Source organism: Dufourea novaeangliae, unplaced genomic scaffold (assembly GCF_001272555.1).
Source record: "Dufourea novaeangliae isolate 0120121106 unplaced genomic scaffold, ASM127255v1 scaffold54, whole genome shotgun sequence".
Classification (NCBI taxonomy): domain Eukaryota; kingdom Metazoa; phylum Arthropoda; class Insecta; order Hymenoptera; family Halictidae; genus Dufourea; species Dufourea novaeangliae.
Genome location: NW_015373944.1, coordinates 2,467,761 through 2,492,893, shown reverse-complemented (window position 1 = coordinate 2,492,893; position 25,133 = coordinate 2,467,761). Strand labels below are relative to the sequence as shown.

General features: G+C 42.1%; 1 protein-coding gene across 1 annotated transcript in view; it reads right to left on the bottom strand.

The window, feature by feature from the left end:
* Positions 1-1,117: 1,117 nt before the first annotated feature.
* LOC107185964 (G1/S-specific cyclin-D2) overlaps positions 1,118-25,133 on the bottom strand; it is a 44,173-nt gene continuing 20,157 nt past the window's right edge. Inside the window, exons 3-5 of the mRNA XM_015573740.1 lie at positions 10,822-10,984; positions 3,238-3,383; positions 1,118-1,496 (exon numbers count right to left, since the gene is read on the bottom strand). Of these exons, the coding sequence (XP_015429226.1) occupies positions 1,284-1,496; positions 3,238-3,383; positions 10,822-10,984 (522 nt within the window). The 3' untranslated portion in view covers positions 1,118-1,283. The remainder of the gene's footprint in view (positions 1,497-3,237; positions 3,384-10,821; positions 10,985-25,133) is intronic.

Genomic DNA, 25,133 nt, shown 5'->3' with positions numbered 1-25,133 from the left:
GATTATGCTTCGACGGCTAAGAGACGATTCTCGATCTTCGTTCCCGTGGCCGATATCTCCATCCGATCGATCGATTATAAACTCCCTGTCGTCGTTGATCAAAAACATTGGAAAGTCGAGGATCCGCGACACGGCCGATATTAACGTGAAAGTTGCCGAATTCTTAATCTCGTTCGTATCGCGAGATTGCAACACCAGATCCCGTGTGTGTAATTACGCGGACATTTTAGTCCAGTCCCGAAAAATTGAAGTTTCTCCGGAGCGTTTTTTTTTCGGGAGTGTAACCGTCTACAAGAATTTCGATCTCTCCCTTATGATTCGTGCGTGAATCTTTCCAATGTCTCTGCTAACGAGGGATTCGCGATCGAAGGCCGAAGAAGTCGAGGGACTCGTTCGACTCAGCGTCTCCGAGTACAAGCGTCGCGACGCCGATCAGGGGCGTCGAATAAACAAACCAAAAAAGACTTAACGGAAAGTATCTGGACACTCTGGATCATGATTGGAAACGGAGATTGTTTTTCGACCTTTCATTTTGTTTGTTTTTCATTTTTTTTTTTTTTTACAGGATCTCTCGAGTGTACAACTAAATAACAACGAGATCTTACATTCTCCTTCTCCTATCCCTCGACGTAAACGATATTCCGCAATCCGATCGTGATCATGATCCATCCAGCACACTTTCCGGACGCTCCTCCCGTCGCGTTCTCGGGTAAAACTAATCTATCGGACAGTTTCTCACTCACTCTCTCTCTCTCTTTCTCTCTCTCTCGACTAAAACCTCGCCGCGAGGGTCGCGATCGCTTCTAGACCCTCGATTTAAAAAAAAAAATAATAATAAACAAAAAAAAATAAACGTAACACGCGGGGATGTGTGGTTCAGGGCGAACTGTTCTTGGTCCACGAAACCCCCTCACAAATGGATCTTCGCGATCACGGAACTAAAAAATATCGACCGGTCTCTCTCTCCCTCCTTCTGTGAACATTCATTTTCGTTCTTTCTGTACATATGGGAAAAATCCGGCCATGTATGCGCGTGCGTGGATGTGTATTAGTGTATCGACGATTCGAACTTTCTTCGATCTGTAAAAGCGTCTATCTTCTCTCGGTTCGTTCGAGTTTTCTTCAGCTTTCTCCTCGTTCTTCTACACCTTCGTTTAGCTTCGTCCTCTTCGTGGCCGCGGTTGTCCCATCAGCGTCGTCGTCGCTGCTGGCTAAACGTTCGTCCACGGCCTCTAGGCTCAGCAGAGAGTCACCCTGGCCAGAGTTTCCCTCAGCGGCGTCTCTCAAAAATGGACGTCCCTCACGTCGGTCGGCGTGCCCGCCTTCTCGTGTTCCAGGATCTTCTCCTGGCTGGTCATCTCGTCCCCCAGAGGCCTCTGGGTGCCCCCCGTCACGGAACCGCCGGTCATCACCTGGCGACCGTTACCCCCGTCCGCGCCCACGTGCGCCTGCGACACCATCTCCTCGATCTGCTCCAGGCAGCCTTGAAGGTAGTCCTGGAATTTCAAACGTTGCGTTCACCGTTAATTACAATTAATATTTCACGTTAATTTCAAATGTCATTTCACGTTAATTTCAAATGTCATTTCACGTTAATTTCAAATGTCATTTCACGTTAGTATCAAATGTTAATAATTAAGAAGAGTTTATTTCGAACGTGAAGGATCAGAAAGCAATTGCTAATACAGAATTTAGACCGCTGATATACGATTCTGAAATTTGTGTTTGGAGCACTTTAAACCGTAATGTGTCCTGAAGCTTCACAAAATGGCGAACCCTCTGCGCCATCGGATTGATAACCAAAAAGATATTTTGCCTCGAAGGTTAACACGATGACGAAGCCCGAGCAAAACGGAGTCACTGGATGGAGACTCCATTGAAGAAGAACTTCCACGACAGACGATGTTGGGAGATCGTTCGCGAATCCAGCCAAGGCGTCGCGCAAAAACCTCTCGATTAGGGGCCGTAGCAGGTGTCGGGCACATGTTCACTGGAGGGGGAAAAAAAGGGGCCGCGAAAGGGCAGAGAGCAAACGCAGACTATACAGGCCGCACATTCATAATGCGGGGCGAACGCGAATAAAGTGCACGCGTGAATGGCTCGGCATGGGGTCCACGGCCTGCGACGAACGCAATATTTTCGCCCAGCCGCGTCTATTTAGAAGCAGGAAGCTCTCTCTTCCGAGGAACTGTCTGGGCCACCTGCGTTCTCATTCATGGATCCCAAGAAGAAGTTTATGACAACGACAGGGTTGAACAGTGTGGCTTTATCGTATTCCAGCACTTGACGCGTTTATAATTTCTATTTTCCATTTAACCAGTTAAGTGTGTTTGACGTGTATACACGTCGAACCAAATCTTTATTACGGTGCGTTCGACGTGTATACACGTCGTGAGAAATAAAAAATTACCATTGACTATAAAATCTCTAAATTTTAATGAAATCCAATAAGAATATTATTTGATGGAATGTTTCCTTTATATTACCAATAGAACTGCTGAGTATTTTATACAGAGGGGGTGGTGGGATGATAAATAAAAATGAAGTTCTTCCTCGTTTTTCATAAAACTTATAATAGGACCATTTTGCACTGCGTTCGACGTGTATACACGTCATAGCCTGATTTTAATTCCGCACACGGTGGAGGGTTTTTAAAACTAAATTCCACGCTTAACTGGTTAATGGTATTTAATTTTGTTTTGTTACCACTTATCTTTTTTGGATATACATTAACAAAGTATGAGACCTGGTTAAACAATTACTAATTAATACACCAAAATTTAAAGCAGTTGAATCATATACCTACTGATTTCATGACTTGTATGGGTACGTTACAAAGTATATTGTTCTACTTATATGTATTATTAATTGTGTAGTTCAAACAGTAAAGGGACGCTAAATTATAAAAAAAAAAAAAAAATGAAAATGTCGAGATGTATTTTGCGATTGAAAAGCGAATACCTAGATGAATTTCGTCTAAATGCCGCGCGATACATATGTCGAATTCCACGGTCACGTGATCAACGAAACGGGAGGCTTTTCTCAGAGACGATAAGAAGACCTTGAACTCTTATATCGTTCGTATAGAATTCCAAGCACTGCGAAGCCACAAACCGCGCTTTAAACCTGCTTACGTAAACCGGGTGCAAATCAAGTGGCGATTAAACCTATTCCTTGACACCGCTAGCCGAGGCTTTTTCCACGGCGGTGTCTTGTAATAATATCAAGAGGACAAACCTGTTCGATAGCCGTGATGCGAGTAAGCTCGTCGAGGAGACCGGCCAGCCCGTAACCGCTTTTCCCAGTCCAATCGAGACCGTGGAGGGCCGCCGCTACGCTCGCAGCCGCGATCATGCTCGGCGTGTACATCGAGAATTTGTACTCTGTAAATAAAGCAACAAGAAAGAAATTTATCCAACTATTATAAACACGTCCGATGAGACGACTAAGTAATCGTCTGGCTGTTTTTGCTCATGATTTTTCACTTATATCTTTCAGAAAAATCAGAATATTCACGACTATACTGCACAGAAGCAACACTCGGAATGTACATACTTCGAGAATTGTGCATAGTCAATTTTTTTTTTTTTTAATTTGTTTATTTATTGTCGCATCAACCTCTTGTGGGTCATTAGCGACTTAGGACTACGTTACATATATTTGATTACATATACGTTACTGCTATTTTTATACTTTTGAGTCTAGATGCGGTGTAGAAAATTGATTTCTTTTAGGAAGGCTAAGGTGTTTTCAGATGAAGCTTTATCGTTGAGACTTGTGTTAAGGTCTTCTGGTATGTGATGCTTTCTTGTTTGTTCTTGAAATAGAGGGCAGTCGATAATTAAGTGTTGCACTGTTAGTGGGATGTTGCAATTGTCGCACATGTTTAGGTTTCCTTTTGTTATAATGTGTATGTGGCTTAAATTCGTGTGCCCAATTCTCAGTCTATTTATGGTGATTTGATTTTGTCTTGAGAAATTTAATCCCGGGCTTTTTTCATGTATATTTTCCCTGATTTTATGGAGTTTTTGTGGTGTTATATTTTGCCATTTTTCGTTCCACGCATTGTGTATTGCATTTTTAGTCAGTTTTTGGGCTTCCTAAACAATGTTTTATTATTCAAGTAAAAAGGTAATAAACACACTGTACGTCTGAAACGGCATGGACTTGTCCTGGACAACCTAGTATCCGTGGTTGATAGGAAAAACGTCGTATGTCACGTGCTTTCACTTTCGAGATATAGAAGAACATTAGAAATACATGAATCCTATATTCTACAGCTAGATTAATGTGTAAACTCAAATTTGTTGAAATTATGACATGCAGCATTTTTCCTCGCAGCCACAGATATATTCTCATCAGTTGCGAGGCTTCTGTCGATTGTCTATACAATACGTCCTACTGCTGTTATTTTTCCATTTCATTTTCCCATATCATTCTTAGTTTTCTAGTTTTCAAGGTAGATTCTTGTAGATCAGTTCACGCTATTTCCACAATGAATCCGCTCGCACAAAACCGTAAGAAAAGGTTAGCCTCTCCAGATCTCTCTGGTCGGCAGAGAATCCGCTAATAGAAACTCGCAGGTAGATTCCGAAAAGGGTCCCGGGGATCGGTACGTGATTTACGATGTTGAAAATTGCGGACGTTGGGGCAAACAATGGGGGAAGGGGGGGGTTGGCGGAAAGTCCAAAGGTTACCGACAGGTATAACACCAGGTCACCTCTCGTCGTTTCCCTTTTTATTACTAGTTCGAGTGTGAAAGCTTTTGTCACCTCGGCCGGATCCCCGCGAAACCGTAGGAGCAATTAGCTGGAACCCCTCGAAGACTTGTCTTCGGAGGTCAGAACTCGGTAATGGGCAGAGTCTTTAACGATTCCACACGACGAAATATCCGCTTGTCCTCTCAAACTTTCTAACGCTTTTGTTAACGAGCCGTTCCCTTTTTTTATCTCTCTCTTTCTGGCCGCGTGAATATCCTTGCGGCAACTAATCGCTGAATGGTCACGCGCGATCGAAAGACAGCACACCATCGTAAATCGGTTGACCTGGTTTTAGGGTACGTGGGAACGTGGCATAGGAGGAACTTTGAATTGGCGGTTTCGGGCGGATCGAAAGGGTTATGTGAAATTTTTTTGAACGTTTAGTTTTCTCGATGATCCAAGGTGGCCACGTGGTGGTCTTTGAAAAGCAGCACTACAATGAGAAACACTATACTGTTCGTGCACATGAAAATTTGGTTATTGCTTCCTGTTTCCAGCTACTTACTACCCCTTTTACCAGCTATTTTCCTATCCCTTTATTTTCTCTCTTTCCTGCCCTTTTCTAAAGCTCGGAAACTATCTATTCTTTTTAATATGTTCACTCCGCCGCTACCATCAATCCATACACATTGCCCAGCACCAAACTAACTCCGAAAAAGTTCGAAATTTGTTCCACATTGTTCTATGACAGAATTAAAAAGTACAAAGACGATGAAAAACCGTATGTTACGGAGGAAAATGGAGCAGGAATAACTTTTAAATTTAGTTTACTGCAAACTTACTATATCTAATGGAACACCATAAAAATCACATTAACTGTTTAACACCGCAAATACGAGCGACGATCGATCATTTATCTCTCCTCTCAGCCTAAACGAACAACTCGAGCACCGTTTAACTTCCAATAAGAGTACAACGGACGAAAACTTAAGAGCCAAAGTATAGAAGCGAGTCCGACCAGAGAGGTGGGGGGGGGGGGGGGGGTTATCTCGCGAAACGTTCGATGATCGATCGATCGATAGGGGTGGTCCTCTGACCACTCGGGAATGCCTTTGTCCCGATAATAATTCCTCATTCCGCACCTGCGCGCTTGCTCGACGGAGAGCAAACTCTCGGCAAAATTTAAGAGCGGATCTTTCGTGGAATTCCGTTCTTAATGGCTTTATTACAGCCGTCCGAGCTCGCGCGCGCGCTTGCGAGATCTCCGTTGAATCCAAGGAGGGCCGTCGCGTCTCGGGACCTTTCGGTCGTGGAACCTGTTCCCCCCCCCCCCCCATCCCTCGATCGTTCCATGAATGAATAGTCCTGGGGCCTCGTGCGCGCGCGCACTCGTTCGCGAAAAATCCGGACAAAACGTGTGTGTGTCCAGTCCGCGGCGAATATATTGCCGGTGTAAAACGATAAATACCATGAAGCCGCCGCTGCTGCGCGGCGTTCGATGATCGTCGGCTGATCTCGCTGTCGACGCGGAGCGTTGGGTTTACGATATTTTTATAGTTACCCCGCTTCCCCGCCAACAGGCTTGGATTGAATCGCCCGTAGGACTCGCGGATGACGGTTCACTCCGTGGCCGAGAAGGGAAATTCGATGTTCGAGGTGATTCGTTTAAATTATGTCTCTCGAACAGACGGGTATCCCTCCGTCGAGGAAGGTGAAAGTGGAATGGCTCGTGATGGTTAATGAATCTGGATGTTTCTTGGATAAACTGAATTAACCAAGGTGTGGTAAACCCTGTGTTTATTGTGACTGGACAACGAGTTTAATCTAGCGGGGCGAATGTTCAGTGCGACTGAACAAGGATTTCTCTGATTTAAATGAGGACCTGCTGGTGAACACTGTGGAAATAAATACGGACCATGCAAGGAGTTAAATAGTTTGATGTCTCCTAGGACTGATTCTATGCATTTATACAATGTTGTGTAGAATTCAGTATGGTAAAAAGTTTTAAGGTTTAGTCTAGTTTACTTTCCATTTCGAACCTACTAAGTAGTACTCTGAAGGGGGTAAACAAAATTTCGAAAAATCAATCTAATGAGAATCTATATTTGCACAAACATACGTAGTGTATTTATGAGAAATATTATGTGTTGCGTGGAGAATATTAAAGCCCGACGGGCAAATTTATGCTAGTACAAAATAACGAAAGTGGTTTAAAATATATAATATTTACGAGAGGTGTCCTATTACTTACGAACGGCAGTATACATTGAACAACCATTCGACGTCACTAAATGCACAAGTACACCGGACGAGGATCAATTCCATCGAAAGAAGAACCGAACGGTAGAAGAAGTCCCCAATTACCAAAATCGCCAAGGCATCGACGTCTGCCGAAAACAGGGCCGTTGCCACAGAACTCGCGAGCGAGTGTTTCGGTTCTCCTTGGAAAACCGTGGCTCGAAAGAAACCAACCGAAGCCAATGAAGAAGAAGAAGAAGAAAAAGAAGAAGAAGAAGAAGAATAAGTGGAAGAAGGGAGGGGCAGGATGGAATCGAGAGACACGTTTAAATCCCTCTCTGCTCGCTGCCAGTCGGTTGTTATTACAACCGTCAATGGTAAAAAGCAAGGACCATCGTCCTTCGTTGTCTGGCCGCTGCGGTCCCATGGTTCCGGTTGGAGAAGGAGAGAAGAGACTAGAAGCGACCCCTCCCTCCCTCTCTCGGCCCGGGGAACAACGATGATTGTTTCTCACGAGCCAAACTAGGTAGTCGCCGGGCCCAGTTCGAGTCGTTTGACCCTCTTTTTCAGCGGCGAAAAGAGAAGCAAACGGCGCCACGAATTCCAGCCGCTTCCTAGAATCGCGGAAGGTCTCTGAACCTCTCTTCGACAGTTCTCCCTCTCTTCCCCTTGCTTCTTACGCACTTATGGTCAACAAGGACGCTCTGGTACACAGTGTTCTATGCTTTTTAGCCTCTCGTTGGAGAACATTTCGTACACCGTGTGCTCTTGAACGCACATTTTCCAGAGATAGGTCGATGCTTATTCTGTATTGTTTTGGGCGGGAAGTGAAACGTCTAAGGGTTTCTTTTTTTTTTTTTTTTTTAATTTTTGAATATTGTATGCGTGTTTTTTTTTTTTAATATATGGTATATCTGTTCGTGTGTGAATAGATTGTTTATTACTGATCTCCCTGTGGCGTTGAAGAACCTTCTTTCTAAACAGTTGTATTATGTGATTCTAACTGTAACATTCAGGTACAGTTGAAGAATTTCTCCTTAGTGTTTCATAGTTTTTCTATTAAATATCGTACTTCAAAAGAGTCTACTTCTTCCAAAAAAGATATAGCAAATATGAAAACGTTGGCGAATTTTGACATATCTTTCTAAATATTTAGCAAGTTCAAGAGGTTTAGATGCGCAACACGTTAGTTGTATAGAGAATATTCTGCAGATCCGCCATTTCCTTTCGTGTCGGTGTGTCGAAGACGTGGAGGAAGAATATAACACCGAGGGATCGTATCCTTGCACTTTCGTTACCCCATTCTCGGTTCCAAGCGGCGTGCATAATTAGACGTGCGCGCATGACCCATTAAACGAAAAGAAAGAAACCCACGGAGGGAATCGATTCAACGTAGTTACGTGATGGTTTCCGCCGGTTGCATTATACGATGCGCACCGGCATATTCATTAACGCCGGCGAGTTAACGATGCACGTTCCCGATTGTTTACGACGCAGTGGCACGGTTCTAACGAGGCTGACAATGAAGGCCTGGCGCGTAAGAATCGCATTTTAAATCGCGTATCGCGCGTTTACTACGAGCGCCCGTGTGATGCGATTATAATTTCTAATAGGCGCCTAAAAGCGGCATATACGTATACACGCTCCACGCACCTCGAGAGAGAGAGAGAACGTACGACTTTTTTCCCCCTTGAACAGTCACGATCGATGGAGTCGAGACGACGGAATTTTGAGATTTCAAGCCTCGGGAGTGTATGTCTGAAAAAATGGGAATTACTTCGTGAAGAAATAGAACGTTATTTTTTTCTCTTTTGGGAACTTAAAATATTCGAATTTCGAAATCGGAAAATTGTACCGTCGAGCTGTATGCAAATTCCTATTCGTTTAAGCTGCTTTAGTGAACAGGAAAAATGTTGTTAATCCTTGTTAAAAGTTTCGTCTACTCGGGTGATTCGCGTCTGTGCATGCCATAAATTATAGTTTTATTATACAATAATTATCCTTCAACTTGAACCAGTAATTCTTGTGAAGATAGATCACAATCTCCTCGATGTTCAACCCCTGACTCGAAACGATTAATATAACGTGTGGTTAAAATATTCCGTGACTTTTTAATGAACCCAACGTATATCCACTCCGACTGGAATTTACATTATTTATAGAAATAAACAGAAAACATAATCGCTGGGCTGTGATAATGTGAATTCAATTAAAATAATAAAATCTGTATAAAATGTTACTATCATTTAACAAGGTGAGATAAACGACTTGGATTTGCACAATTATCTTGCCTTAACGAATGAGCGTACAATTTCCGTTCGAAAAATCGAATTAAGTGAAACCCCATCCATGGCCCCTCTAATTACGAGGAAAGGAAAAACAATACTGGAAAAATGTATCGCCGGTGTTATCGTTCTCTTAAAATATTCGACCGTTCGACGAGCTGTTGCGATCAAAAATAGAACGCAGATAGGATTATGTGTAGCTCGTGCGCTACATTCCTCGTTAATTGGTTCGGCTAAAGAAAAAAAAAAAAGAAAGAAAAATAAAGAATAAAACGCATGACGGGTGCCCCGCCGTACAACTGTTAAAGCGCGCGCGCACACGAATTTCCTTTTCTCGTTCGTTATCGTTATCGCAGGCGTTCTCGATTACAATATTATGAAAATTACGGCGCCGCGAAACTCGCGCGGCATTTCATAATCGACGAAAGTGGAACGTATTTGAATACCTTTTTAACCCGTTTATGACAAATAATTTATGAGATAGACCGCATGAATAATCGATATTTTCTTTTTTCTCGTCAACGTGATATATTCGCGTGCATTGAGTGTTCCGTCGTAGACCGAAACGACGGCTAAGGAATCAGACAGTAAAGTTACTTTTTATTATTTTATCTCCTTCATTCAAGCAATTTTAATTTCGTTGACACAAAGAGAATAACAGTCCGCCGCATGCGCTCGGTAAACCCTACCGTTGAGAGACTCGAAAATTCGTCGCGGTCAACTAGCACCGTGACCACGTGCGCGATATTTTCCTGACGTCCGCTTCGCCCTGAAGGAGAGATTTTCCACCTCCACGTCGCTTGGAAAAACCGAAAAATTTGCCTTCCCCTTCAGGGCATAACCAATAAAGAGGCGAGTTTTGGTAACGCCTTCAGCGAACTTTGAGGAAGCGCGACGTCACACGAAACTCGAACACTCATTCGCAAACACGCACTCGTTACGACAAGAGTCAAACGGACTCAATTCATTCGACAACAGTCGCCTCACGATTCGTCAGCTCCAACGGTCGAGCAATTATATTCGTTTTTCTCACCAGAGAATAAAGAAACAGTTGCCTAATATTAATTTGGCGGGCAACAGTCGCAACCGGACGCGTACCACGACGTTCGAGCCTGGAATTTACAACTCCAGGCGGATTTGAATGAGAAATCCACGCGGACGGACGCGAGATTCAGCACGTCTGCGTTCATAGAAATTTTGTAATCGCGAGAATGATCGACAACATCCATTCAATGCAATTGACCGTTTGATCACTTGCTTGAAGAAGGATTCAACGTTATCCCCTCAACTTTCTCTAAATTCCTCCATACTTTTCAGAACATTCTCTATTTATACCGTGGGAAATTCCAGCATTTTATCTCGGTTCCATCGAATTTTCCGCTGTATTTATTATATGTAATTCCGAAAAATCCATCTGATTGTTTCTTTGAATATCATTCATTACAGTAATTTTTGACAATTTTGTTATAATTTTCATTCGATATACATATTTATAAATACCTAATGAAATCGTTCCTGCTTGAGTAGGAAATAAATTCGTCATCTATCTATGGTGTCAAGGGTTAAAGAAAGAACACTTATGTGATATCGTTTCTTACCTCTGGCACTGAGGGCGATGAAGGTCTGCGCGTGCCTCCTGACCATCACCGGGTCCCAGGTACGTGGCATTGGCAGTCTGCTCAAGATGTGCATCAGGAAGTCACCGGGCGTCACCGCGGATAATTCCCATTTCAGCTTCGAAACTACCAGCTGTTCCCACCTCTGCAACATTCATAGAAGAGACAACACGATTATCCCCATTCTTATATACTTTCAGACTTGAATCGAACTCGCTGTTTCGGACGCGTGAGAACAATGATTTACGGGATGGTTTCGATAAGACTGTTCGTTGTAAGGCACACATTCCGGTCCATAAGTCACCGGACATTTGATGGTTTTGAAAAAGATGAAAATCGGAACAGAAATGCAATATCTTGAGGCAGTTGTCACTGATTCATTCCATTCTTCGATGAAACAGTGATCTCGAACGTACCTCAAACATCTTTCAGAAATACTTCAAGACATTATTAAATAATAATCAGTTATTTATAACACAATCCACCGTCACTGATGTCCAAAAAGACTAAAAACATGGGTAAAAATTATCGAAGAACTTATGGATGTGATTCGAGACTGATTTGAGTGGAATCAGGGGGGAGAAAACATTCGCTGAATGAAATGAAAACACACTAATTAAAATACATACTTGAGATTGTTCACAACACTGAATGTAATTTACATATTCCCCCTACCATGCAGAATTAATAATTAAGGAACATTCTAACTCTAATTATTTGTCGTTTTACGTTTACTAGCACAAGTGTCTGGTGACTTATGGACGAGAGTGTACACATATTCGCGTACGACACCTATGGTCTAACATTCAACAACAAAAACCACAAGAATTTGCAAGAAAAAATTATATAAAATCTGCATTTACGTAAATATTCACATCAAATTATTTCCCCCTCGAAACGATTCCACTTTTATCCGATACATTTCTCGGTATCGACACCGATTCTGACAACATTCAAGACGATCCATTTTAAACGACTCACCCTGTATACTGTATTATGATATACCTTTAATACATTAAACATGCCTCGGCAACGGCCAAGAAAATTCCATTTCACCTCGACCGGCTCTCTCCCCCATACGATGTGCACACGCTCTCCGCTCATTTCCTCCGCGTGTATATCGCGGACGATCCGTAGCGGCTTGTGCGCACGTATGTACGTACATACGTATACGACACGCACGTTCTCTCACACCGTTTCCTTTCCTAACCGCGGATGCGCGTCTGCACGCTCGAGTACGTTCGTAGTACCCCCGTTTTCTCTCGACCATGAAATTACACGGCGGCCATACTACGCGTAGTACTACGTGTCCTTCGGGTTTGATTAAACGTCCATTGAATTCGGTGGGTACACACACCGGCTCAAGGCTGTGAAATTCTCTTACGAAACATCGCCGACGATGTGACGTGGCCTATAGTCCAACCTGGCGAATAAAGACCACCGGATTTGTTCTTTTTTTTTTTTTTTTTTTTTTAAACGAACAATCGTTGGCTGGGTTTTGTAGAGCTGAACAGGGTATCATTGCGAATCGTGAGATCACTACAAGCGATGATAAAATTGATGTCGAGTAGAAGAGAATTTGCACCGATCCATAACTCTGACGCAGATACTTGTATGGGCTTAATTAACCCTTTAACTCCCAGTGTTGCGCCAATGCAACGTTCATTTTTAAAATTCTAGAACTTTTGTCGACAAGGATTTTGGCGATGTCGAGTAAATCTCAACACGTTTTCGGTTGAGAAATTCAAGTATTACCTTGGAAAATAAATAATGAAAAACGAACATGAAGGAAATAAGTCGGTTTAATATCGATATTAGCTACTTCGAAGTAACAGGATAGAACATAATATATCAGTCTCGTAATTCTGAAATAACAATTTAAGGCTATGGGCGTTGAAGGGTTAAAGAGGAGTGAAAAGTTTTTGACTGTCAGAATACTTATAGAAGAAAATTTACAGGCGAGTAAATAAGAAACTGAAAAATCAACTAGGTACGGGGGTATGGGCACAGAAATATATATATATTGAAAGAACATGAAACCCACTTGGAATGAATTTCTAATAAGGGTTTCATTTCTCGAAGCTTGAAAGAATTCAAAGATATTTTCAACGTACGTTACTTAGATCCTAAAGAAGCGGTTCAAAGATCTCGAAATCGCGTGTTCTCTCTCCCTTTTATGTTCGCAACGTTCGAAAGGGAATCGTCGAGACGTGAAGCGGAAAGCGTCGGGGGAAGCAATTAACGGAAGGGAATTAAAGGCTCGGGACTACGAAACTTGAACTCTTTGTCGCCTCTCCTTCCTTTTTTTTGTTCTTTCTTTAATCTTATCTACTCGCTACTTGCCTCACCTCCTCGATCGACCTCTTATCCTTGAGAGGGTGGAGCTTCACGCTCGAGTGCGTGCGTGCACGCTCGTAACGCGACACGGAGAACGCCCGGTGAATGAAACAAAGACCCACAGGCGCAGTGGTATAGCCGTGATTTTTACGCGGCGTGGAATCGAGTCTCTCCTTCAGTGGTTTCTTACGTGATAACCGAGACGCGACGACCGAAACCCCTTAGTTTCCCAGTAAACGACTTCCAATGTGGCTTATAAGCGAAAGTAACTCGTTTGGCAGATTAAAAATATAGTTTTTGTCATGACAAACGGAACAATCTAATATCATAACGACGAATGACAATTACTATACTCTGTTCAAGAAAAACTGCGTCACACATAGGTAGTTGCAAATGGGTAGATCGTTTTTTTTTTTGGTTTTTGAAAGATCCACTGGCATGTGTTGCAAGAATCCCACGAGGGCCACGTAATTATTAATGCTTAAACAAACTGTTCAAACATGTTTCAACTCCCGACGATACGTTCGAACGATCCAAACGTGTGACACGTTTGATCAGCGTTTGGTCGCCTCAACACGACCTGGTACTCCGTTAGAACTGTTTGAATATAATGTACTTGGAAAATTTCAACCGTGTTGGGACCAACACGAACAATTCCGTTTGGACTGTTCGAATGACACACATGCTTGAAATATTCCAAACCATGTTTGGACTAATAAATTTGATCGACGTTTGATTACCTCGACAGACGACCAAACTCTTGATTGCTTGAACGTCTCGAGCTCGAGAAAGTCCAGACACATTTGGACTGTTTCCCTCCATACACATCGCTACACGCAAAACAGCTTCTCGCGGGGAAGTGTACGACTCCTCGTCACGGAATGCGTCATGGTGCAACGACGCGGTGCGCGCACGTCGGGGAGAAGAGGCTAGTGTACGCGCGCCACGGTACGATGCGTACGCGAGCGTAAACGTAACGATTCCACGGGAGGCCAACGATCCGCCTCAGGGATACCTACCGGCGTTCACTATTTATAAGTAACGCGTTGCGGTTTTACCTGATTGTCGACCGATCGGGGAGGAGGGAGGGCTCCCGGTAAGACAAGTCGGGGCCCCCTGTTTATTATTTCGTATTGGAATATCTGGTGTCGAGGAGCCCCTCTTGTTAAATGATGCAACGCTGTCGCGGTTGCACTCTCGAAACGTTTTGCGTTCCTCTCGTTTCTTTTTGCGTTCGTATTCACTCTGGCCACCGACGATCCCCAGACAGACAGACAGTTTTCTCACGAGAACGAGGAGTTAGTTCTGCCCCGTCCGGTATGCGCGCTGAGAGTCCCCCTTCGATTAAAATGTAGCCCCCCCCCCTCCCCTCGTCCAGGTGAATTTTCACGTTTCCGATAGTGTACCTCGGATCGTTCCGTGAATTTGCAATAGATCAACGAATTTGCGTCGTTCGGGCATATATGAATTTTTATCGATCCGATGGAAGTACGTTATACGTCGGTAGTTCTAGTGTTAATGTACGTGAATATATTACTCGGTTCTGCGTGAGTCGAAATGCAATACCAGTTTGCTGGTATCGATGTTTGATCCTTAATGTAAGTGTATACTTAGGATGATCGTATAATTCCCTGTTCTTATAGGAAATTATTGTTATAGGGTGACTATTACCAACGCAATCGCTAAGAATGTCGTGGGAAAAGACAATGAGTTGTTATTAAGAATTAGGAACTGAAATAGAACATTTTTCTTTACGTGATATAATTGTTTCACGAAAGTCCTGAGGCTCTTATTTCACAGAAATCGAAAAATAACTCAGGTACGACGAACCGATTCGCCAGAATATCATCGAAGGATCAATACCGTGTTATTACCATTAAATCGAACTTCCTGCACACTTTCTACCGGCTGGATACGCCTTATCGGGGCACGAAATCGAGAGAGAAAGTCGACGCGAGCTGGGGAAAAGAAAGAAGAGGAAGGAGCATACCGTCAGACGTGGAATATTCGATATTCTTTCTACACACATGGGTATGTCCACAGGTGCGAAGCTATGGGTGTGTAACACGTACGTAAGCAGCAGCAGGGACGTAACGTCGAACGGACGGGCCACGAACTGAAGAAAGAGGACAAAACAATTATTACTGAAGACATTCTATGGAGGGTATTTTAATGGTAAGTAAATTCGATTGCAAGAAACGTGTTAATTATAGATACTATAGCAATTGATAAGAAAAGATACTCCTTTTGCATATATCTTATACAATTCACTAATTATTCGATTTATTTTCTGGCGTTTTGATAATTAATTTAAGTTATTATTTTTTAAAAAGGCATGAATCTATTTCAATAAATTGTACGTTTAAACATAACTTAGTACTAGAATCGACAGAAAGGAAATGAAATGATTTGAAATTAATACTTAATGGTCAAATATAAAATTAGTATTTTTATGTTTCATTGGATAGAACGTAGAAATATTAACAAGAACTGGGTTAAAAGCCTCTAGAACGAAAAATTATGTATATATAATCATTCTGGAAATCTCCGTGATACTGAAAAAGGTATGCGATTTTAATTCATAACGAGACATATTTATGCCGAGGTCGGACGTTGACGCGTTGAACTTTCCAGACATCAGTCACTCTGCATTACGTGTAATCGACCGAGGAACAATATTTTTAGACGGCAAACGGCTCGAGAATCTTGGGAACTACTTATCAACATGTTGAAGCGAAATTTTCCATTAACATTTACACCCAATCCTCGAATAATCAATACAGATACGAAAATGAATGACAAAGATGTAACATTTTCGGTTATCAGCGATTGATAACAAAAATACCAACAATGTATCCACTTTCTCAAATTCTCAATGTTCATTTTAACATTTTCTCCTATGCTGAACTCAGCTTCGATTATTACCAATGACAACTTCGACGCAATGGGTTCAAGGAATCAATGAAAAAAATTCGATCAGAAAGGTATCTTTCTTTGCCTGTGAATTACCGTTGTCTGTACTAGAAATGTAGTACCAAAATATAGAACAGAAATATTGTAATCTAATACATTAAAGTCTACTGTTAAGTCGTGTTGTGTCATACATGCAATTTCAATTTCCTTTTATAAATCTACCAAACGACATCGATTCTTATAATAATCAACTTATTCATTTGTTTTTTAGAATAGCAAAATACATACCTGTTTGTGGTGAATCGAATCTATTTGGAAATTCGAGCAGACGTAACCGTGAAGAAATCAGAGACAGGCGACAAAGGGACTCGATCCGCCACTGGGTATTCATGGTACATATTGCGGTAGTGCATATCGTGTGTACGGCGTACCTTGCGTACCCGTATACACACGCATGCTCACGCCGCAGGAATGACGCAACGAGAGTGTGCACGCGTGATCCACGTGCAATTTAACCCCCTTCTGCGGTCTCGGCTGACAGGACTCGATACACCGTCGTTTATCATTATCGCCGTCGGATCAGATTAAATGAATAACAATCGAATGACACCGAATTAAATTATTCGATAATGGTAATCCATCGAACCCGATACCCATTTTCTTCGGTCACCGTCACGCGAAACTGCAGACGGATACATACAACTATTCATTCGGCGAAAATCGCGTCATTCATTCCTCTACGGTTTGAACAGAAAATAATTTCTCTTATAAAATTACTTCATTCCAGTAATTCTAAAAGATCGCAGTAAACAAAAAAATCTCAAACAATTTTATAGATTGCCAGAATGCATTTCGAATTCTAGTATGCTTTCCAACAACATACTTTTTACCACCTTATATGCATTCTTCAATCTAATATGTACATTTAACCCGCGGAAGACACCATCGTCGGAGGGTTAAATACTTTTTTACAGAATATAACAGTGTAATTGTAAAAATTGTTAACATTTTTCTCGAGCATCGCTTATCAGTTCCTGCTCGCGTATTCCCACGTTTCCCGACAGCCATGCATTTTCCATGGGCACCCGATCGATCGTGTTCTGGGAAACTCTTCCAACAAGTACAAAATTCTGATGCATCATTCCCCGCTGGGTAAATTGCTCCGACATGTGTTTCGCTCGCGCGATAAGACATCGTGTGAAATCGGATAAGTACCTAGTGATACCGGGACCCATAGTAATTACGGTCATTTAATAATAATTGCGTAGGACCCATGCGCATCATTTTCCGCGGACACGAATGACGAAGTTTCGGCCGTCCAGATGACGGACGGGGGTACAATCACTGCGACAGGTGGTGCACGCGAGACACGTGGAGAAAATGGTATCTACCGTGAATACGATGGTAATTTCGTTTATAACTCGAATCCACGGGCATGAAATGCTTCTTTGTAAGATAAACGGTGGAATTACGAGAATCGCCGTTCACTGGTGTTCCCACTAACTTTCTATCGCATGAAAAGTTCCATTTTTTCTGCACCTGACTAATTAATACTTATTAGTTAACCTCCATATTTTTAATCGATCACTTAATATTCGTCTTCGTTCACGTAGAAAGCCGAAAAAGAAGGGTACCGGTCGGCGGCGGCTGTGGCCGCAATCAATTTTTGCAAAACGAAAGCGGCCCCAAATTCTAGACCGACCGAGGAACTACGACGAAAACGGCCAACAAGACTAACGGACAATGCCTTTCCTTGAGAGAAGAAACGCGGAGGGTTATGTCCGTGCCATTACCTGGCCGGTTCCGAGAAACGGGGGTCCGATTTATATGGTTCGCAATGAGGAATCGATAGGATGTGGTCTGCAACGAGGAGGTAGAGAAGCCTAAATATACCGAGTGTCCCTTTAAAAAAAGAATCTCAACGTGCGAAACTCCCAGTAGGTCTCGAACTATGTTTCTGGAGAAACGCATAAATTAACGCAGAGAATATAATTCCTAGGCTCTATCTTGGAAGAACATGTGGATAACAGAAATTGTCTGCAAATTCCCTCGGATTATTTGTACAACGCATATTCCAATAACTTGAAATTTCAAAAGAATACAAAACATATTGATTATATTGCGAAAACTATCACGATTGAATTATATTCAGAAGTTAAAAATGAATATAACGAAATTGGAGTGGTTTCCTATATTACAAGTACTGAAAAATAATTGAACATTTGTAAAAATAAATCCCGAAACAAAGTCGTTTTTAATTTTCTTACGGGAATCTTTCACCTTAAAATTGTGGAATTCTCTACACACCCTGTATATTCAGCAGACAGTATGAATAAGAACAGACACTCTAATACAAGGTGTCTCTGTACCTAGAACGTTCGGTTGGTAGAACGTACGAATATTAAGGTGTTCGTATAATGGTTACGTTCGTATACTGGAGGATCTACAGTAATTCAATCTGTTAGTTACCTTCGAAAAATACAAGAACGAAACCACCTCTCCGAGACCCAAATAAGACACACACAACGGATTCACACTCGTTCGCCCCGCGCAGGTGGGTCAGTAAGGGGGTTGGAGGGGGGATCCCGTGGCCGCGAACCGTCGAGTCACCCGTTAGACGAGGGACAGTGGGGCCCCGTAGGATCGGGAGCGCGCGCGATGGAAGAGGGCATCAGGAGAAAGTGAGAAGAAAAGGTAGAAAACGAGCCGCCGCGCGGCGTACGGGAGACGAGGAAGCAGCCGAGAACGATGGGCCCCGAGACTTCTTTCCCCCGAGAGGTCCCCGTACCGAACGAAAGAGGGGAAGAATGATGCAGGATCGAAGGGCGGCGCCTGTGAGCAAGGTGTTTACCATTCCGGCCAAAAATAAAGTACAAAAGCCCGGAGAGGAGAGCGCGCTCCTTCTCTCCCCCAGCGTAACTGGCAACAAAAAGCAGAATCACCGTCCGCGCATTCCTCGCCCGCCATGGGCGTAAGGCATTCCGCCCAGGGGAGATGGAAGGGCCCACAAGAGATAGAGAGAGAGAGAAGGAGAGAGAAACGAGTCGAAACGGCGCTCGAGGGGTCGTTTTCTGGTCCTTCTAGTAGCCATCTATAGCTGCGCCGACGGTACTTCCAGGAACCGTCTTTTCTCTCTCTCTCTTGCTGTCTCTCTATCTCTCACACTCTCCTCGGTTAGGACATCTGCTCCGATTACAGGGGTATACACCGCCCGGGTCCTTTTTCGCACGTGAGAGACCAACCCCCTGGCCGTTTCTACGGCCTTCTTTCGCCGGTTTATCGGCCGTTCGATGAATTATGAGACAGGACCAGACACCGTGGAAATTCTCCGGGGATTCCTTGGGAAAGCTGGAAAGGTCTGGTCGTGATGCTGGGATGGGATCTGATAGGGGCGCCCATGTGGTGTCTGTTCTCGTCCTCTCGGGATGTTCATTGTATATAAGTAGCATCCATGTGACTTACGAAGTTGAGACCCCTTTTTTTATATCTCGTGAATTTTATAATCGTATGCCTTTAGTTTAAGGTCTCCTTCCATAGATGATTGAGAGAATAGTTCTTAAACATTGGGGACATAATCATTCATTTTCAAATTACGCGACACAAATTACACTGTAATAACTTATCAACAAATAATTTGTTTTATTTTCTCGCATCACAAAACGCAAAATTATCTAGTAACAATGAACTGTTCAATGAAAAAATGAAGCCAACATTTTAATGGAGCTAAAATTGTATTATAATTGAATCAAAAATTTAAAGGCACACCCTCGTTTAAAGAATGATCAACGGAACAATAAAGATTAATGACACCAAGTGACGATACTTCCGACGATTCCACGCATCACCATTCACTAGTGTGCCATACAACTTCTCTATGGAGATACCTACTATTTTATTCTACCTAGCGGAAAGTTTTCAAATTCTCATATATTTGCTTAGGATCCTGAATGGAAGCTCTGTTCCTTCGATCGTGTATACACACGACGAACGCCGTTCGTCCTGCTGTCGATTCCTTCTCCAGAAACCTCTCGTGGGACATCTGCTTCGAATGCCGACCTGTATTTGTACATGTGCTCTCACGCATCCTCTACAACCGTGAAACGTATCTCTTCTCGTCCGAATACTCAAACCGGCGAGAAGAAATATCACTGATATTCATTATCATGGGGCCTCGACTATACATGGGTTAATTAGGTCCCCCGTGCGACTATCCACGGCCATTCAAACCTCTTTCTGAAGTTACTTTCCTTCCTCCGGCTCTTTTATACTGGACATATACAATTCTAATTTTTTCGGGGGGAGGGGGGGGGGGAAGGAATGCCTCGAATACAATTTCGTCAATTGGTGGTCTCATTGACTGCATGATAATATCCTCTATTCCAATGTGTTTTTATAATCGAGTGAACGTTTGTAGACGCTCACTATGAAAATTTTTGGGTAAACCAATCTTGTTCAAGAAGTTAATTCAATTATTCTACTCTTTTTTCATTTGTACTCTTTTCTAACGATAAATTTATCGAGTGATAATTATTCGTGAATTTTTTACAAATTAATACAACTAACTATTTCATCATTGAAACTGAAAACTGCTATGGAACCAAAGAGAATTCTAAACAAAATTCCTATTACTAAAATTTTATATAATGACAATAATAATTGGATGCAGGAATTTATTTTTTGAAAAGTAGAAACATACCGACATACCTAGAAAACCGATATACGGTTTTAATCGTGAATGTATTTCTTCAATTGGTAGAAACGATTTGAATCGCTGTTTATTCGGACTGTTCAATTTTTAATTAGATAATACTATTTAAGGGGCCACGAGAATTGGAAGGTGGAGGCTCCCAGGAGAACTCGTTGCAACCTTGTCCGACTTGTTTCTACGTTCACTTTGTTGAAGAACCGACGGTGACCTCATCGTGCGTGTCTGACGTGGTACTGGCAACGACTACTGATTCCTCCCGGCCAGTCAGGCGCACACGTGGTCTGGTCTTTGTCAGGATTTTCCTCGTCTCGTGAGAACTTTCCGCCATAACTATGCCGTGAAACTCTCTCTCCCTCGACACACCCTTTTTCGTGAATTATAAAGCAGCTTGGTTTATTTTTTATTCAGAGGATCGCCAGAGTATTTATAAATACAACTCTCTTTCACAGAATACATTTAATCGTACCGTTTTAAATGTATTTGCAAAGCCTACAAGGTTTAAGATAAACGAAAAACAACAATAGAAATTTTACGAAGTTTCGTGGAATTGTCATCTGACAGCATTTGAAATAAATTTTTTTTGGAAACAAGAACGAACTTATTAAATTCTCGGAACAGTCAGGTACGGAGTTTAGTCGACATACGACCAGGATCAATCGATTTTTCGGCTAAAAATAATACAGAAAAGGAATTTGAAAAAATTGAAGAGAATTCTAACGATGTTGAATATCATCTCACGTGTTTGCACTAGTATAATTCGGTATAGTTTGCATAGAGAGAACCAAAATGTTGCTCTCTATGGCTCGCTCTGAACTGAAAGATCACAGAGTCTGAGAAAGTGTTCTTTAAAGTTTGACCACTGAACTGGATAACGGGACAATCTTATCTGTAATACAGAATTGAGTAAATTGTTAAAAAACAGAGTTACTTGAAAAGTGTCAATGCACCAAGTGTACCTGGCCTACGGGCACCCGCATGAGTCACGTCCGAAATTGTAGGATACGTATCCGACACGTCGAAATTGTAAAAGATCGGCCCGCGATCAACAACTGTGCGTTTTCGAGAAGGAAAAGCGTAATTAAGATTCTCTTTGTGTTCTTCGGGGTCCTGACTCCAGTCTTCGAGGGTCTTATATTTCAACGGGACAAGTCGTTTCCTGCTTGAAGCTAATTTTATGACCCCTGCTTGTTTCCTTCAATTTTGAATTCATATTCTACGGTTCTCTTAGAATTACTTTAGTGGAAAAGTAAAAATTGTTTGATAACTAAAAAAAAAAATGCTCTAATTCTTCGTCTACTCCATTCTAAAAAATTGTATATCATTTCCCCGTATGTAATTATTTTCAACTCTTTTCTTATTTCATTGCTCATGAAAGTCACCGTAATACCTACGTATTTCATCAATATTGTTTATGACAGTAAATTATTTCTGCTGTTATTGAAGACATGAAAAAATAAATAAAGTCGTTTCACTCGATTCAAGGACCTGCATCTCGTACTAACAATAGATTCTAAAAATCCACAAGATCGTATAATTTTCCGTTCAATCAAGTTTTCATATCTGTGTAATATTTATCACAATATGTAAGCGAAGATACGGGTTAATTCATAAATGTGTGTATTTTCAAAAGTTCACCATGCTTATCAATCCGACAAAAGTAGATATACATACGTGTATCATCGCTGACGCAAGTGATTAACACTAGAACTACCGACAACAAACGTATACCTATTTCTATCGGTCAATAAACATAACAAACTTTTGAAAATTCACAAATTTATAAATTAACTGATTTCTTTATTTCCAAATCATAATAAAAGTTGTAAATGATCTAAAAAAAAAAGTGTATTGTTATAACATTTTAATCACCGTTATGAGAGTGTGCTGAGCAGTCAATTTTGACTGGTTTGGTAGTTCTAGTGTTAATTACTTAAAATCGCTCAGATATTGAAATGTTCAGAGGTGGTTTCTGTTTGGAAGTGAACGGTGTCGAACCATACAGATCGAGATAAAATTTGTTCGCGGTGAAACACGTCTTTTTACAGTCCTCCCATTCAGAGGATCGAATTTCGTGGCGAGGAAAGGATCGCGTGCTTCGGTGAACGGACAGAAACGACGGAACACGTGGTTAAATTCGGCCCGTGTTGCGGCTCCTCGTGGGCATACGTCACATCCGTGCTCGAGGCCACAGCCGTCACGCCGTAGAGAGAAGAATCGACCGGCTGTCGCTTTTAGAAGTTAGAAAGCCGATTCTCGCCACGTATCTGGCCTTGGCTCGATCAATATTTACGAACATCCGGTTTACGAAGATCAAACACGCCAAGGGGTAACGCACGTTTGATCGAGCTTACGGGCCCCCCGGTCCTGGTTCACGACAAATTCTGACGTAACACTGGTAGGCAGCAGCCTGTGCAAACGGAAGTTCGCGAGATCCACTTCGAGGAAGCTACAATATTATTCCCGATCGAGCTGACGCACCGTCGCCATCTGTTATAAACCTTTCATCTGTAAACAGAGACGAATGCTTGAAACACGGTACGTATAATCCTTTCGACCTTCTTCGTGGAAAGAAGATTGCAGATTGATTGTTGAAACGGGCAAACTGGAATTTATAGTGGTCCATATTCCGAGGCTTTGTATAACTTTAACTGAAACTACATTCATTTGTTGAACTGTATCTTTTCAAAAAACGGTTACTTTTGGCCGTTCCAGTGTCAAGAATACGATAAGGAAACTCTTCCCAAAGCGGTAGATATCTCATCGAGTTTACCGAAGCTGAAGATATCAGAAAGCTGTAGCATTAAATTTACAATGCTTTGCATGTATTTAAGAGCAACGATTGCGTGCGAACGACGTGTAAATATTAGATAAGTTCGCGACTTTAGCAAAAAGAAAAATAGAAACAGAAGTACGTATATATACATGAAAAGATCAGCAACTGCATAACGGCTTCTTCCTGTCGCGGATTTAACTTATCAAGGTACTTCCTTCACGGAAATCGATTAATTGTATATTCCGAAACCTCATTCGATTCAATGTATGCATTACGACTCTCGCGACCGTGGCCATAAAACTGTAATAATTCGGATATTTCTCCGACCCGTCACCAATCATATTCGATGAGACGCAACCTCTTTCCTTCCCATCCGAAAGATATTAAAAGACAACCGTGGAATACAATAGGTATTTTTCGCCGTAGAGGGGGAGCATAATGCGTGAAGTTACGCTACGAAAGAGGATGTGAACACATAAAATGCTTCGCAGGGAGTAACACCGGGTTACGAAATGTTAACGAAGTCGTTCGCGTTCGGTCGTAAAACGATTATTTTCGCGGACAGCCGCCGCGCATTGTTTTCACCGCGGCGGCGGCGCGACAATGAAACACTCGGGGAAACATTACGCAAATTAACCGGCTTCTCTGGGCCTGTGTGCCCAACTCATGAATCGTAAAATTCCTCTTCGTCGAGGTCGGCTCCCCCGGCCGAGTCATTCTACTAACGATACGTAGCGGGACATGTCGCCATCGACGACGACGCGTTTAAATGGATGTTAGAAAGCTACGAGTAGAACGGAACAAACGAAAAAGAAAAAAAAGAAACAGCAACGCTGGACATTTAAATTCCAGCCGGGAGGAACAGCGCGACAGAGATGGGTCTTTCGAATTTTTACCGGGATATGTCGACGACCTTTCCGGAGAACTTGCAACTTCCTTTTGGAGCGACTTTAGCTACCGATGACGCCACGATGGTGTCACGTCAGAGTGTCAAATGGGTACCTTTTGGATATTCAAGGTTATTCCGTTTTAAGCATTATCAAACACCATATTTTGGTAACTTTTTGGCGAGAACAGTAGGTCAATGGTGAAAGTTACTCGCGAAACTAGTTACTCGCCATGGTGTTCGTAACTTCAATATTTCATGTTTTAAGGTTCACCAACTGTCGAAATCTGAATGAAGAAAATGAACATTTTCGATAGATTGAATTAAAGGACACTAGGGGATAATCTAGAAGGAATATTAGGTATTCGACCAGTATTTCTTTGATTCTACGGTCTAAAAGCTACTAGGTATCAGTTTCCTCCTTTACTGTAACCATTATTGCTTACAATGAGACTGTAAAAAAAAATAATTTTAATGTTTCCAGTACCTCACTCTCAACTGTACTAATCTTCAATACAAATACACGTTCCATGCTCTATATACAACTCCAAAAACTGATGCAATTAAAGTTCTTTGACTTAATACTTCGATAATGGCGTGCCAAGTTTGAGTCACGCAACAAAATCTGCTACCACCTGCTTGACAATAAGACAATCCACTAACTATTGTGCAAACAA